General features: G+C 44.3%; 2 protein-coding genes across 2 annotated transcripts; one reads left to right on the top strand and one right to left on the bottom strand.

Annotated features, from left to right (window-relative positions):
* The first annotated feature begins 310 nt into the window (after window positions 1–310).
* Window positions 311–4,472, top strand: LOC131267451 (kinesin-like protein Klp61F). The gene is made up of 6 exons (XM_058270334.1): window positions 311–615; window positions 703–2,179; window positions 2,244–2,403; window positions 2,470–3,725; window positions 3,790–3,945; window positions 4,010–4,472. Exons 1-6 carry the CDS (start codon window positions 518–520, stop codon window positions 4,130–4,132), a joined length of 3,270 nt encoding a protein of 1,089 aa, XP_058126317.1. The 5' UTR covers window positions 311–517; the 3' UTR covers window positions 4,133–4,472.
* A 291-nt stretch (window positions 4,473–4,763) lies between these two features.
* On the bottom strand, window positions 4,764–13,974 carry LOC131263372 (novel acetylcholine receptor chaperone). Its single transcript, XM_058265561.1, has 4 exons — window positions 13,858–13,974; window positions 7,463–7,601; window positions 6,586–6,737; window positions 4,764–6,504 (listed from the first exon to the last, which is right to left on the bottom strand). Exons 1-4 carry the CDS (start codon window positions 13,966–13,968, stop codon window positions 6,436–6,438), a joined length of 471 nt encoding a protein of 156 aa, XP_058121544.1. The 5' UTR covers window positions 13,969–13,974; the 3' UTR covers window positions 4,764–6,435.
* Window positions 13,975–15,692: the final 1,718 nt, after the last annotated feature.

Raw genomic sequence — 15,692 nt, 5'->3', positions numbered from 1 at the left:
GCAGACCAAGGTAATTGTGATCTATAGGGTGCATGCTGTTTTTTGACATTTCTATTGGGTAATTCGGCGAATAAAAGTACTAAAACGTGTTTTTTTGTTTTCTTATTAATATATTTCAATAATCTAAACCATAAAAGTTATTTATTTAACGTTGGCATCAAGAGAAGTGAAAAATAAAACTACTCTTTTTCGCATTTCGCAAAACATGCAGTTGCTCATTCAACCAATCGAGCAGTCGAGCAAAGCTGCCAACTATGCGGAAAGAATTCGATTAGTTTAAAAGGAACTGTTGTCAACTGCTGCACTTCAAAAAGCAAGCGGTTCCAAAACGTCGCAAGTCCGTGTTGAATGTGTTGAACTTTGTGAAAATTGCGTATTTTTCGTTTAAAGTGAGGATTTATTTAACGCAGGACGGCACAGTCATTGCCGGAAAGTAGTTGACACTGTAGAAAAGATAAAGTGACCCAAGTTATCAAAGCAGTCGAGTTTTTTCGCTTTTAACAACATAACCAACAGTATGGACGCCAGCAGTGGACATACGGAACGGAATCAATCAAATGGCACAAACAAACCGCAGAAATGCAATCAGAATGTGCAAGTTTACGTGCGCGTTCGGTAAGTGAAAAGCAGACAGGGGAGTAATGATCATTTTGCATGGTATTCATTATGGAATTGTTTTTTTCGTCCTATCCTTTACCGTAGTCCGACAAACAACCGTGAAAAGTTGATCCGTTCGCAGGAGGTTGTGGAAGTTGTGTCCAACAGGGAGCTACAGCTGAAAACGAACACCTTCGACTCACGTGCGTCGAAAAAGTTCACATTTGATCGAACGTTCGCACCGAACTCGAAGCAAAATGAAGTGTACCAAGCGGTGGTGGCACCGTACATCGAAGAAGTTTTGTCCGGATTCAACTGTACAGTGTTTGCGTACGGGCAGACCGGCACGGGCAAAACTTTCACGATGGTGGGAGAGGAGGAACCGGTGCTGAGCGCAGGATGGGAGGATGATACCAGCACCGGCATCATACCGCGCGCGGTAAATCATCTGTTCGACGAGCTGCGCATGACGGAGCTGGAGTTTTCAATGCGCATATCCTACCTGGAGCTGTACAACGAAGAATTGTGCGATCTTCTCTCCACCGACGACTCGGTGAAGATCCGCATCTTTGATGATGTGCAGAAGAAGGGCTCGGTAATAGTGCAGGGGTTGGAAGAGATTCCAGTCCACAGCAAGGACGATGTATACAAACTGCTGGCGAAGGGACAGGAACGTCGCAAGACGGCCTCGACGCTGATGAACGCCCAGTCATCGCGATCCCACACGATATTCTCGATCATCGTGCACATCAAGGAGAACGGAATCGATGGAGAGGAAATGTTGAAAATCGGTAAACTGAACCTGGTCGATTTGGCTGGCAGTGAGAACATTTCCAAGGCAGGCAACGAAAAGGGTATACGAACGCGCGAAACGGTCAACATTAATCAGTCGCTTCTGACGCTCGGGCGGGTGATAACGGCGCTGGTGGAAAAAACTCCACACATTCCGTACCGCGAATCGAAGCTTACTCGTCTCCTACAGGAGTCGCTTGGTGGGCGCACTAAAACGTCGATCATAGCCACCGTGTCACCGGGAAACAAGGACTTTGAGGAGACGCTAAGCACGATCGAGTACGCACACCGTGCGAAGAATATCCAGAACAAACCGGAAGCGAATCAAAAACTGTCCAAGAAAACCGTTATCAAAGAGTACACCGAGGAGATTGATCGGTTGAAGCGTGACCTGATGGCGGCAAGAGACAAGAACGGCATCTACCTGGCCGAGGAAACGTACAACGAGATGGTCTATAAAACGGAAGCTGCCACAAAGGAGCTGAATGATAAGTCGGCCCTAATAAAGTTATTGAAGGACGAACTAGTGAAGCGACAAGCGATTTTCGACGAGGTTAAATCCAGTCTGACTCAAAAGGATGAAGAGTTGCGCCGCACAGCGAATGATCTGGGTCAGACGCGTTCCGAACTGTCCAACACAAAGCATAGTTTGGCGAAGACAAAACGCCGCTACATCGAGAAGAAAGTGATCCATGAACATCATGTCCAAACGGAACAGGCACTAACCGGGCAGGCGAAGCAACTGATCAACGTCGTTGAAATGGTCACGAAAGATACGGATGGATTGCACGTAAGTAGCGCTGTAAATGGCGCTATAGAAATAGATATAAAATATCTCTTTCCCTTACGCACAGGACACGGTCGATCGTCGTAAAGAAATCGATAGCAAAAACAAAAACGCAACGGAACAGTTTGTCGATCGAGTGCGCGAACGAATCCACACGATCCGGGGTGATATGGTCAACCTAGCGAAGGAGTGTAATCAAATCACTACGGAAATGAATATCGGATGGGGTATGCATTCTCTACCTCTTTTATAACATTCATCAAATAAGTTCCTCCTCTTTTTTGTTATTGCAGAGAGTTACAATCAGGAGGGAGAAAAATTGCATAACGAAACCAAGGATCACCTTTTAGTACTGCAAACAGTGTTTCAAAGCATGTCTCAACAGTATACAACTCTTGTGAGTGACTTTAAAAAGACGATGGGCACCGAGCTGGACGAACGATTCGAAGAAGTGCTCCTGCAAGCAAACCGAGCGGAACGATCACGCGCAGCGATGGAGGAAAGGTTTAACGATGCGTTACAAAAGCTCCAAGGCGGCTTGCGAAGCACCCTGAAACACCAACAGGAAGAGACACGCCAGATGTTCGAGCGAATAGTGGCACACGCCCTGAGGTATGACGCCAAGAGCGGTGAGTTTTGCAGCTCGCTTTCGAATCAATTGACCGATCTGGATGAGGTAGCGGTGACACTTAAGAACAGCCACAGCCAGCTGGAAGACTACGTCGCGCAATCGAACGTTGAAAAGCAGAAGGAAATGCAAGCGGTGAAGGATTTGGAGCAAAATATGACCACATTGCTGAGGGACTTTGTGCAGCGTATGAGCACTTCGCATGGTCGTCACGAGCAGTTGATTGGTGTTGTCAGCGGTGTCTCTCAGGAGCTAGCCGGGCGCGAAAAACTGGCCACAGGACAGCTGGATAGCATTCGACGCACGATCGATGAAAATCAGGCATCCATTAAAACGCTTGCCAGTGAAAGAGATCAACAAGTGGCAGAGTTTCAGAAGGTTTCCGCTCTGCACCGGACGCAGTTCACGCAGGAGTTGGAAAGTGTGGATCTTTCTGCCGTAGCTGGTGCCGCGACGGAACAAAAGAATGCGATCGATAGCCAGCGTACGTGCATAAGCGCTGCGCAGCAAGACGCTCACACGCGGTTAAAAGAGTTTGCGCAAGCATTTGAGAAACAAACTGAACAAGCTGTCCAGAGCGAAGCGGATGGAATCCGACGCGTCGGGGAAAGTTTACTGGCGCAACAAAACACCTGGCAGCAGTACGGAGTGGCATGCTGTAGTCACTCGCAGCGATTCGGACAGGCGGTCAAGGAATTTGAGCAGCAAACTAACCGCAAGCAGCTTACCGAATTCGAGCACGATTTTGAGCGATTCTATGAAAAGGATCTTACGTTCTATCAGTCCACCGGAAAGACCCCCATTAGGAAGAAGATTGATTATCCGCGTGATATTGCCATTTCGGCTTCCGATGAGCGGATCGTGCGAAGATTCTGGCGCGAAAAGGGACACGATGAGGACCTTTCTATGACAATCTGTGAGGTATGTACGGAGTTGAATAACGCAAGTAGATTTTTTACTAAAATTTCTCCATCTTGTCGGACAGGACGTAGAAGAAGTGGCGCCGCTGGAACGAAGTTGCCCACTGCCGCTTGCCCCGGTACTCCGAAACTCGACACCACTCATGCAACGTTCCAATATTATTATGGATGATGAGCGGGCAAATTTAAAGGATCTACAAATATCAAAAATCGATGAAAAGGTACCAATCTTTTTTTTGAAATTTAATTCTCTCAACGCTAACCGCATCATTCGACTTTTTTCAGTTGCATTCGATACTCCCGCTGGATACAAGTGATGAGCAAGATAAGGAAAATCAGGATGCAAAAGACCATCGCCCGGGTGCCAACGTTATGCAGGGCAATGCACCGACGTTCATTACCCCTTGAAGCCGTCTACCGTTGCCTCCCGATGTAACGTAAAACATTCAACACGCACAGAGTTTTACTATGAATGTAGGTACTCGAATGTGTTCGGTTGTTTCTTTGGCATATTTATGTTTTCTTTCGTTGTGCATATGGAAAGATGTGCCGAATCATCTTGATTGGGTGCAAATAATTAAACTATATAAAATATAATGTATGCCAACATGCTCAACAATCATTTAAAAAAAACGTTGCATGTAAAAGCTTTCGGTAGCAGATTAAAAAACAAGAAAAAAAAAATAACTATTATTCCCCTAGTACACTCGTAAGTATTAGGATGTAACATGATGCATGTAAGATAAGGGTAGTAATCAGTACATGCAATCGATACTAGAAGAAAGACAAAAGCCATTAAGTGGCATTAATGCACACAAAAAAACCGTTAATAATCTGATATATGTGGTGTTTTTAATAAAAACTATATTATACAAATAACAAAAAAAAATGAATCACATATTGTTTCGGTACAGAATTCTTGAAAAATGCAGTTATCGATAGTTTCTTTCCTTCGAATCGATGCGCAGAGGGTTTTGTTATTATTTTCCTCCATTTACAATCTTCAGCAAAAGGCAATAATTTCGTGATAATGGTCTCCTTTATTTGCTTTCTTTTCACCTTTTTTTTTAGCTGTCGGTCCCCTGGAAAGTGTTTGTTATATGTATGTACTGTATAGTTTTACTGATATAAATCTGTGGCATTCCTTAGGGGGAGATACGTGTATCGTGGAGGAAACGCTATTCGTCTATTGCTGATTGATATTTCTTCGCTGTCTTATGCAATTGTTAATTTAAAAAAATCTTTTTGCCTACCGTTATCAGTGCCTTTATTTTTTGAACCCTTACATTCGAGTTTGCCTTACGATGCGATGCGCACAAGTCAATGGAGCCGTTTCCGCACGGCGTAACATTACCTTTTGTCAATTGTATCCATCTATTATGCATTTATCCATTTCCGCGTTCCCGCGAGTTTGTGCCATGTTATGTGTGTGTGTATAAGCAATCAAATGGTTACGATGTACGTGAAGGTGAGTAAAAATCGCATTGCAATGTTTTTCATAATTTGTTTCCTCCCATGGGTTGGTAATTTTTCGCGTGGGAAAATGTATCATATCGTGTTTAAACACTATTACATACACATCTATAACATACAACTTGAAGAAAAAAAAATATAACGGCATTTGAACATCGATTAAATTGTGTAGAGTACTGCTGAACTGCTTCCTTGTTCCGGGTTGAAAAATAATGCTACCACAGAACGAGAAAAAGCTTCGTATTTGCTTTCCAAACTCGCGATCAATCAACGGGGTTCAGTAAAACCATGTTCGATTCCTCTCCACGCACGTGCCCAGATAAGTTGTGAACAAAATTATACAACTGACTAGAGAATTGCATTAGTTTTATTTATGATCACATTGAAAAATTTCGCTCGTCTTGTTTCAGCTTAAGACATTCCTATACTCTTCCCTTCCGGAAGAAGGACAAAGGAATTGTGCTCGCACTTCGTCGTCTTCAAAGAAAAATAGAAAGATGGTATAGAAATCGCAACAAATATCATACCGAACTCCGATCGTAGCTTGTAGAACACACAAAGGGGATGCTCGGAATGAGCAAACGTCGTGGACACTAATCTTGCATCTGGTGCAAGCTTTCGGTTACTTTGGCCCTTTCGAAAACGGGACCACTTCTGTGATGTGCAAGGTTCCTTGTACTTCTCCTTCTACTGCTTGTACGTTCGCTCCATCCACGGGCTGGTACGTCGTCCACTTCGCAAACCTTCTGCATCGACGTAGAATGAAACCGTACATTCGCCGCTTCTACTACATTTGGACAGCGGGCGTGAGTTGCGCTGTAAATCATAAAGACCGGGCAAACTTTCACAATTTGGCATTCGTGTGAGAATTTTCGATCAATAAAAGTTCGACCTAGAAAACCTTTGGTGTATCTCAAATAAAAGTCTAATCTAGTAGCCCGTTGCATTCGTCATCCGACGACACGATAACGCACACTATTTTTCGTTCCATATGATCCTGTGCAGTCCTTCGATCGTTCGATTTGTGTGTCTTCTTTTTTCTATTCCTTGGTTTGTGTTTCCTCTTTGTTGTGCGCCTAGTAGGTGAGTTTGTGATTGTGTGTGAGGTTGTAGCTTTGCATTGCTCGTTGCATGGCATTTGCCTACAGCAAGTGTGTCCTTCGAGAGAGTGGAGTTTGCTCCTAGTGGGTACGGTAGGGAACTGAGATCAGTAGCCGGCAGGACGGTCAGAGAGTCCCTTATTCCTGCTTCAGTCCGTTGGCGGTGGGCTGAGCAGCAGCTGCCAGCGCTGCCTCCCGTCGGCTAGCCTGTGGAAAGGAGGGGGGAAGAGAGAGAAACACGGTCAGCACACACACACCCTGCCCTGGCTGCGCTCGTGGTGGTCTTACCTGATACCATATCACTAGCCGACCTATGAGCATGAAGGTAAACACCAGCGCCGGGCCGGATCGTTCGAACGGATCGCTCACCATGTAGTGCGAGTAGACGGCCAGGAACATGAGCAGCAGCAGTGTGATGTTGGCCGCGTTTTTAATTTTATCTGAAACCGATCAGAAATGCAGTCGCTGTGAGTAAATGATTTTAACGAACAATTGTATGCTTCATCATTGTTTTCCACCTAATTAAAACATGCCTTTCAAACACGATAACCAGCAATAGAAAGTATGGTCTTGTGTTCTATCCATAGTTAGTCTAGGGTTTAGTTGTACTTTCTCAAAATTGAAGACATTTTGCTAATAAAAATGTGAATACCGTAACTTATGAAACAAATATTTCCTTTTTGATATTTTTTCTCGGCTTTTGTTATGTTGAATACTGTATTGCTTTTGAGGGCAAATATTTTGTCTTACCGTTTAGTTAAAAAGTTCGAATAGGCAATGTTTTTGGACACGATAAGATAATAGGTACTGAGGTCAAACATTTTTAAGATAAAAATATTACAAAATCTAACAAGTAAATCTGTTTCTATGGGTATTAAAAAATAAAATAAAATCTTCGATCAATTTAAACTAATAGAATGACTCATGTAGTCCGATTTGCTCAAGACACTTGTTACTCCATATGGTTCCCGTTTTTCCTGAGCGTTGTTCCGAACATCAGGCAACCACTTGTCTTTTCCACGGTAGTCCATGAATCTGCCCCCCGAGCCGCCGTTTGATGGATTCCATACCCGGTGTGGTTTTTATTTCGTGCTTCTTTTTTTTCCCAGTTCTATTTTATCCAATCCAATCGAAAGTTCCGTAATGTTCCCGCAGGCATACTTACGGCTAGGAATGAGAACCATGGCCAGTCCGCAAAGCACCTCCAGGCCACCGACCGATCGCCGGTACCATTTGGATGGTATTTTGAACTCCAGCAGTGTCGAGAGTGGAAATACTTTCGCATATTTGACGTAATTCTTTCGCTGTAACGAAAATCATAAAAAAAGGAAAAAAAAGAAGAATAAGATACGGGGTGCGCCCAAGGGGAATGGGGGGGTTTATTTTGGATTGGGTAAGAACATCCAGAGGGAACGAGGTGAATTTATGTTATCGTTGGGGAAGATTTATTCCCACTCTCGAGTGGGAAGTAAACTTGGTTGTACACGAGAATAGTTGCAGCAAGGGAAAGGTGTAAGGGAGCAAAAACAATAGTTTCTCGATCGAACATTGGCTAGAATATCTGAGAACCGGACATTTTTATGAGGTGAAGATCGTTGTTCGAAGTTTCGTACAAATAAACCAATGGAAAGATTTTTTTCTCAGCCAACCATCAAGTATTTGTTGTGTTCATAAAGACAAGACAAGTTTATACCACTGGAAATCTCCTAATTTTCCCGTAGATAGAAACATAATTTTGATGTTTGATCGACTCAATTATGATTGCATCTAACGGGGCTGATTAATTGTTTGTACACAATCAAATCAATTATAACGTATAAGTATTTGAATGATTAATCGTTCATTTTACTTTCCCTTTCGTTCCCTTTCAACCGTATTGTAAATCATTCGGGATTGTCTCAAAGGATTACTACCGGCCAGCGATGAACACGTGGTCTAGGGTTTCTTATAAAGGTTTCCCTAAGAAAAACAGATCCCTCCCGCATCTGTCACCACCCGCATCATGCCGATTGTGGCCTAGAATAGGGGGTAAATAATGCGTGGACAGTTTTATGTTTACATCTAACCACGATGGCGTTCGTGCTTAAACCGATTTCGGGGGATACAGTTTGGTGTGTTGGAAGAAGAGATGCGGGGCTTGAAACCATAACCGACGGCCTTCAACTTCCTGCGTGCGTTGTCGATCTGGTCACGCTGAACGAGGTGTCTGAGGTTAGTTTGTGATGGTTCAGTGCAACGTGAAGGTGGGATGCATCTTTTCGCGGTGCATCGAACGTGACAGAGAAAGGGGAAGAAGGAAGGAAGTGTACAGTTATGACGCGAAGGCTGTAGGAGAAGCTATAAAAAGACGCACAAGATCAAACGAGACGTGTGTATGTTTGTGTGTGTGTGGGGGGTTTGTACTTCTCTAGCTCGTAGTAAATTCGTGTCATTATTATTGGTGTTTTGCTTGGAAGCGAGAACGTATGACGATCATCTTCTCTTGCATCGAGCGTATCGCGTATTAATAGGACTCATAATTACACGAAAGCGGGCGCAACGTGGAGTTGGTAGCGCAAGGAAAACGAAGAAGTAGTTCTTGAGAATGCAACACATAAATTTCACCCATTAACACCTTCCCATCGTTGCAAGAAACTTCTATGGATACTTTGATTAACTTCTTTACAGAAACAAAAATTAACTTAGCTTCCACAACGAAATCTCTCGTGGGAAGCGTCAGTTGGCAGAACTGTTTAAGGAAAATCAAGTCTGGCAAAGATATAACGGGACGCCAGTGTTCGGTGCCAAAACAGTACGCTTCTCACGGAATGAAATGGAGAGTATCGGCGTTTTGGTTTGGGTTTGCCATTTATTTATTTAGTTTTGTAACGCTGTACCATTGCTTCATCACCCGAAAGATATAATTACATTTTCCGTTAGCGATCATACCCGCCGGCCGTTTCCGGCCGTCAAGACCTTCACACAAATGCAACGTTGAATAATCCAATGCCAAGGGCGCACGAACGCGAACTTGGCGGGAACGAAAAATAAACCCGAAAAAGGGGAACCGGGAGTCAAGAATTTGGATTGCTTTGGGTGTAAATAATTCTGATATGATTTAAAGCTGCTTTAAACCTGCCACGCTTTGACAGGGTGGGAATAAATATCGGTCGGCCACGTGCTATCCTCGCCGATCGCACATCGTTGATGGAGGCGCCCGGTGGTTCATCGACGGAGTTCGAAAACGGTGGTGCTTCCTGCATCTGTTTTCTTGCCCCATGCCGACGGAGAGCGCACGAGATGAACGACTGCGTACGTCCATCATCGGGCGGAGCATTTCAGTGGTATCATCTTCAGCCGGTTTCGACATTCCACACGATCATATGGTCGTCGGTTACGTAGAACAATTGACGCAAGTGGCGTGGCTCTAGAGCTTGAGCACTTTGAGCATGACGTCGGGGAAGATGAAAGTGATGACAAGGAAGCAGAGAGCTCGAAAGTGCGCGTGAACTTATTTCAACCATTCCTATGAACTCATAATGTTTTGGTTTCTTGAAATTGTACGGTCAATGATGAAAGTTTCGCACCGTTTACGAACGTTGTAACTCCATTTTATGAGCCATAAAACTTGGTCAGAAGTGGATTTAAATGATGTAATTGTTACTCCACGTCCCGATACATACTTTCATAAGTGCCTGCCCGAGGTGAAAGGTCCCCTCTCGTACCTCGTAATGGCTGGCTTCCCTCGTTTGCCCCCGCGCGCACACACGTTTGCATTCGTGCACGATCAGGGAAAATCCAGGGAAACTGTCGCGTTTATTTTTAACAGAGAAGAGGGTCTCTTTCTGACCCCGCCCATCACCGGCGGCCTTTCCGGTGACAGCCTGCGCGGCGATGGCCACGGCTTTCGTCTCGGCGAGTTTTTTGGCGGTCATCGGTCGACACGACGATCGTCGTGTCCGTTAGTGTGTGCGTGTCTGTGGTCGACATTCGGCTTTTCCGAGCTCGTAGTTCTGCCGGGTTTTGCTTCTTAAATGAACTGTCAACCATTCATTTGCACGCGTGACTCTGGGCGGCGCGGAAAGACGAGCACTGATTGCACTTTGAGCGGCAGTTTTTCCCTCGTCCGAACTCTTCCTTCCGTGCTTCCTGGGGAATGTTACCAATTTCCCACCCTTTTTGTGCGTCTGAGGGGTCACCATTGATCCATTATTGTATATCACTTCATATAAAAATATATTTAGTGTTTCAATTTTCATCACCTCGATCTCGATTAAATTATCTACGAACCGGGGACGATCGACGAGTTTATTAGAGAGTTATTACTTGACTGCCCGTGGGCAATCGACCCAAAACAAGTTCTTAATGACACGAGGCTGAAAGGATGCGACAGAAAGGGTTCGACAGAAAGGGGGGCGGCTGCGGAGGGTAAAACAACAAGCAAAAGCAATACGAAACACGCAGTGGTAGAGGTTCCTATTTATACCCGACCCAGGATCAAGTCGGAGTAATCCGACCGACGGTTGGTTCTTCAAGTTCAACCGATTCTCTCGCTTCTCATTCCTTCTCATGGTCGAACGTGGCAGGATTTGTGAGAAACTGCGCCCCATCCCCCCTCCCCATCCCCCCCTGACGGTCGGATGCCATCATCGTCGGTGTTTACTTTGATTGACCGATGGATGGACCGCGCGTCTCCAACCACCGGCGGCCACGTGCTTCCGCCAACCGATCGACCGATCGGTCGATCGAACCTCATCGATTCGGATGCCGTCCTGCTGTCAGCGTACCGTTTCATCCTGGTCCGCGCACTCCCATCCTACTTGGCGGGTGATAAATTTTTGTTTATAAATATCGGTCACTTTCCGTGCAAAGATCTATGGCGCGCTTCGCTCGCTTCGCGCAATGATGGCCTCCATTGTGTTTTTGTTCGTTTTCTTCGTTGTTCTAGCCCCCCCTTTAGATAACACCTACACGACGATCATTGCAGGTATTGGTCTGCTTTGCCTTACGCCTTTGTTTTGCATTCCTTGATTTGCATAATTCAACTGAACCCAAACCGATTTTATGGCGCCTTTGGGTTTCTATAAATTGCTTGTGCAAAAGGGGGTAGTGAAGATTTCTGACTATTCGATGAAGTTCAAGATCAATCCAAAAGTCGTTGATAATACAACTAAACTTGAGTATTTGCTTAACACAATCAATCCTTTTTCTTTTTTTTTGACAAATTAATCGAAGCACAAGTTACTAAATAGTTTGAACATAATTGTACATATTTTGAAGTGATTGCTATGTTTTAAACAAGTTTGAATATTATTTACTAGCTCAAAATATTATGACCATAGCCATATAGCCAGCCTTCAGTTTGTATAGGTAACGAGGTGTGGCATGTGCATCAATAGGTCAACAAAAAATTTCACACGTGGCGATTTTACTGCCCGAATAGTTTCCTATTTTCCTTCGGCGATCGATAATTCCACCCGATCGAGGAAAGGATTATTTATGACGACAAACTACGCCTCGATTGAGGCCAGTTTTGGCAGCAGTTTCGAAAAGAAAGCGAGCTGACGGCGGGAGGAAAAAGTAAAACAGTTAACGAAATAGGGAAGAAAGTGAGGAAAATGTGAACGGTGAAGCGAACAACCGAACGCTGTAATGAATTATTGAATGATGCAAGTGAACGAGCAAATCGATCGGATAAACCGCGAGGGACACGTAAACATGCGAACGGAAACGTGCATGTGTCGTTAATGTCCACGTTTCGGCTAACGAGCCAACTCATGGCTTGCTAGGGAAGGAGGTAATCTATACGAAAATGAACTTTTAATTGTGTGACCAGCGGTAATGGAACAAATGGGAAATCGATCGACGAAGCAGGCCGAAAACATTTACGAGTAAATTACTCTATTAACATGTCATGTTACCTCCTTTGTAACATTGATGGGAGCAACTGAAACAATCCTTGCGATTTGGAAATGTATAACACAAAACAAAATATTAAAAACTATATCCAATCATAAAGAATTCAATGAGCTATAAGTAAAGCCAACAAAAAATACATAAAATAATCAAAATCATTCTCCATTTAAATTTAAACTCTCAAGTAGACAGGGAGAGGCAAGGAAGGAGCAAAACTGTGCCACGCTAGGACGAAGGACGTGTTCTTTCGGCCACCATTTATCCGTCAAAGTGGTCACTGTCGCTCGAGATGTTTCCCGCTGGTCCACCCATTGCCGGGGTGGGAATATTCCCAGAGGTTGTTTTCTGTTTCAGTTTTGTTTGTTTTTCTCGTGCGGTCTTCGTGCTTCCCGTAACCTATCCACTCATCGTTTTTCCGTTGCTTTTCTAGATTTTCTTCCCAACTTTAAGCTTCTCATTAGCAAAAAACCGCATCCCGCATCGTGGTTCGGTGTTGTGTGTGTGTGTTTGTGCGTGGATGTGAACGGGGGTCGGCTTTGCCGTTGGCAGGCCCCAAGAGGTGGTCGCGTCGTACAGAATGTTGCAAAATCTGTTCGGATGGCTATTTTAATAAGATCACCAGTTCGGAAACCTGCTCAAAGTTCGGTGTCCGGCGGGCGGCAATTGTGAACCGGCTTGTAATATTGTTGTTATTTTTGACTATCGAAAGCCAAAAAGTAACACATATTTATCAACAATAGTGTCAAGAACAATTTATAGAAGTGATAAAATAAATACATCTTTTTTACGGTCCGTTTTCAAATCTTTCAATGTTCTCCTTTTCATATTTCATAACACACCGACCTGTTTCACTTCTATCATTTTTCGTTTGGGTTTTACCTTTTTTTTGCAACCACGATTAAGTGATACGCTGCCGTGCAAATGCATATCATTAATTTCCCGAGCTAGAAACAATGCAAATTTGAAGCGCATCACGAGGTGCTGTTTTCTTTTATTTTTGTTTTCGGTTCGGTTCTGTTCTATCCCTACCCACGCCCCCTCCTCTTGGTTGGAAGGGGATTTGGGTGCGCAAATATTTGCACAACCATCTCCTCTACTATCCGCTGTTCACTATTAAGTCACGAAACATTCGCTACAAGGTTGATTAAAAACGATGAAACCGTGTTCATATGAGCATCATTCTGGCATGCTATCGAATGGATTTGTTCAAGCGTGCGAATAAATAAAAAAAAATGGTGTATCAAAAACAGGTTATGCATGCCCGAATAGATTTGTAACTAGGGTAGTGTGTGGAGAGGAGAAAGTGGACACCGCGTTTTTAATTTTCGAAACCGGCACGCTTGCGGTATAGAAATTGGTTCTCGGGCACACACATATTTTGAAAGCGCACGGACGATGTTTTGCATGTCGGTATCGGAAGTGCGATGAGTCGTTAAATCATAAAATTTCGTAGACAAATTCATAAGATTCTAAAACCAATCCTTAACGTACACTTTCGTCCGAGCCACGTTGATTTATTCGACTCGTTTAGTTTCGTTTTGGGAATGTTTTCCTGCTAATGTAATTATCCATTTTCGATGCGAAACACTTTAAATTCCGAGAGATGTTGACGGGGGAGGGTTTTTGTTGCCAAAACCCCAGCCAAAACAAATGACGGGCGCTTACCAAATCTCGATGCAGGTCCTTGCTGAGGTGTGGCGAGATCTTCATGATGCCGATGAAGATGAAGAACAACCCGAGCAGTATCGAGAGGCTCCTCAGCACCAGCGAGGACATTTTTTGCGTGTTTTGCGTAATTTTGACGGCTTTTTCGTACGACGCGGGCGGAAAAGAGAAAGGGCGAGGGTGGGTTCTTCAGCAAAAGCCGCTGCTGGGGGTGGAAAACGGTGGCGCTCTCGAACGGGGTGTTGGTCGTTATCTGCTTTTCGGTCGTCGTCTGTTGATGCTGCAATTTGCTGTTGTGGTGGCAGTGTTTCGCGTTGGAAGTTGCCTTTTCTTCGTGTGTTGCGTTTAATCACTTTTCGACGATTCACCAATCACTCTATATTTGCTTCCACTCTTCAAAGCTTCTTTTGCCTGCAGACGTGAAACTTATCGGGGAACGTTTTGCCACACAACACTGGTCAGAACAATTTAAGCAAGAGAATATAAACACACAGAGATTATATACCACCGCATCTCAACACTAGAAATGCACGCTCACGCGATTGAATCGGTATCGGGAAAGCGGTTTTGACCAGTCGCAACCGGGTTGGGAAACACTTTCGCGCGATTGCAGCACCCAAATTGGGACAGGGAAAACACTTTTCTCGCCGACACAGGGCACGCCACACTAATCAATAACCGACGACGGGGAAAAGCTGCTATGTAGCGGCCGCTCCTGATGGAGGATGATGATGTTGATGATGATGCACGGTCGCTTGAAAGGGGAAGCGAGATAGCGAGGGCCGCAAGCAATCGAGCGAAAAACGAAAGGAGCGTGCGTGAGGATGCGCACGCGTTCGAATGTGAGTTCGTGAACCTTTGCTAGGTGAGGAGGGATGGAGGTGTGAAGGGGGGGGAGGCAGACTCTTGCTGGAAGGAGTCAACTGTCAACGACCGGAACCGGGCATGTGCAGCGCCAAACGCCGGTCAACGGATGCTCTTGACACGGCCTTCGCCAACTGACAGTTACAAGGTTTTGTCAAATTCAAATGGCCTAACGAGAATTGGCTTACTCTTCTAGGGAGAGGGGACAAGGAAAATCTAGCACAAGAACTGATTGGGAAATCTTGGCCTTCCGCCTTTTCTTCAGTTAGAAAATATATTTTAAATAAATTTTCGATTGGCTCTTCTATAAGCAGATGAGCGCTTATTCTATTGCTCCATTGTTACACCATCGCCACTTGATTGAACGCAAACACACACACACACACGCACTCGCTATTTTCGGCTCGCCGTCGCCGTCGGTTTCCTGCGAAGCGGTCTCGCGGACTTCTGGTATCACACTGATCGCCGGGGCCGGTTTGCAAGATCGTGCTGTTTTCCCGCTTTTCCGAGAAGCTGAGGTTCGGTTGCGAATTTTCTCTCCCCTAGCAATTCACTCTCATCTTCTCTATTTTAAAAGATAACTCCCATCACCATTTATCCTGCGAAGAAGAAAACTAAAATACCCAACCAACTGTGAGAAGGTTTTAACGGAAAAAGCTGTTTCTGTTGTATAAAAACACTCGTTCATTGAACATTTTTCGTCTAAATTAGCAAGTCAAACAAGAGAATCTTAAAAAAGTTTCAAATGTAGTTTCTGTAAAATAGAAAAATATAATTTTCAAATAGATACGTTACCATGTAACGCTTTGTACCTCTGGTTCCGATCTTCGATAAATGTGGTTTTAGCGCCACCACCAAATAACGGTAGTTTTATGAACTATTAACATTGTAAGGGTTTCTGTCTTCGTTAAATATCCCTTTCACTACCAGAGACCGGAAATTTCCCGGAAAAATTACAAAATCCTTTAAAA

This window comes from Anopheles coustani, chromosome 2 (genome assembly GCF_943734705.1).
Source record: "Anopheles coustani chromosome 2, idAnoCousDA_361_x.2, whole genome shotgun sequence".
Lineage (NCBI taxonomy): Eukaryota > Metazoa > Arthropoda > Insecta > Diptera > Culicidae > Anopheles > Anopheles coustani.
The sequence above is the reverse complement of the archived record's forward strand: the minus strand, read 5'-3'. Positions and strand labels throughout refer to the sequence as shown.

Excerpts from the sequence above, each read along its gene's own strand:
- LOC131267451 (XM_058270334.1), top strand. The coding sequence starts at position 518 with ATGGACGCCAGCAGTGGACATACGGAACGGAATCAATCAAATGGCACA. Across the intron at positions 3,726-3,789 it reads TTTCTATGACAATCTGTGAG|GACGTAGAAGAAGTGGCGCC; the intron begins GTATGTACGGAG and ends CTTGTCGGACAG. Across the intron at positions 3,946-4,009 it reads TATCAAAAATCGATGAAAAG|TTGCATTCGATACTCCCGCT; the intron begins GTACCAATCTTT and ends GACTTTTTTCAG.
- LOC131263372 (XM_058265561.1), bottom strand. The coding sequence starts at position 13,968 with ATGTCCTCGCTGGTGCTGAGGAGCCTCTCGATACTGCTCGGGTTGTTC. Across the intron at positions 7,602-13,857 it reads AGGACCTGCATCGAGATTTG|CGAAAGAATTACGTCAAATA; the intron begins GTAAGCGCCCGT and ends TTTTCGTTACAG. Across the intron at positions 6,738-7,462 it reads CATGGTTCTCATTCCTAGCC|ATAAAATTAAAAACGCGGCC; the intron begins GTAAGTATGCCT and ends GATCGGTTTCAG.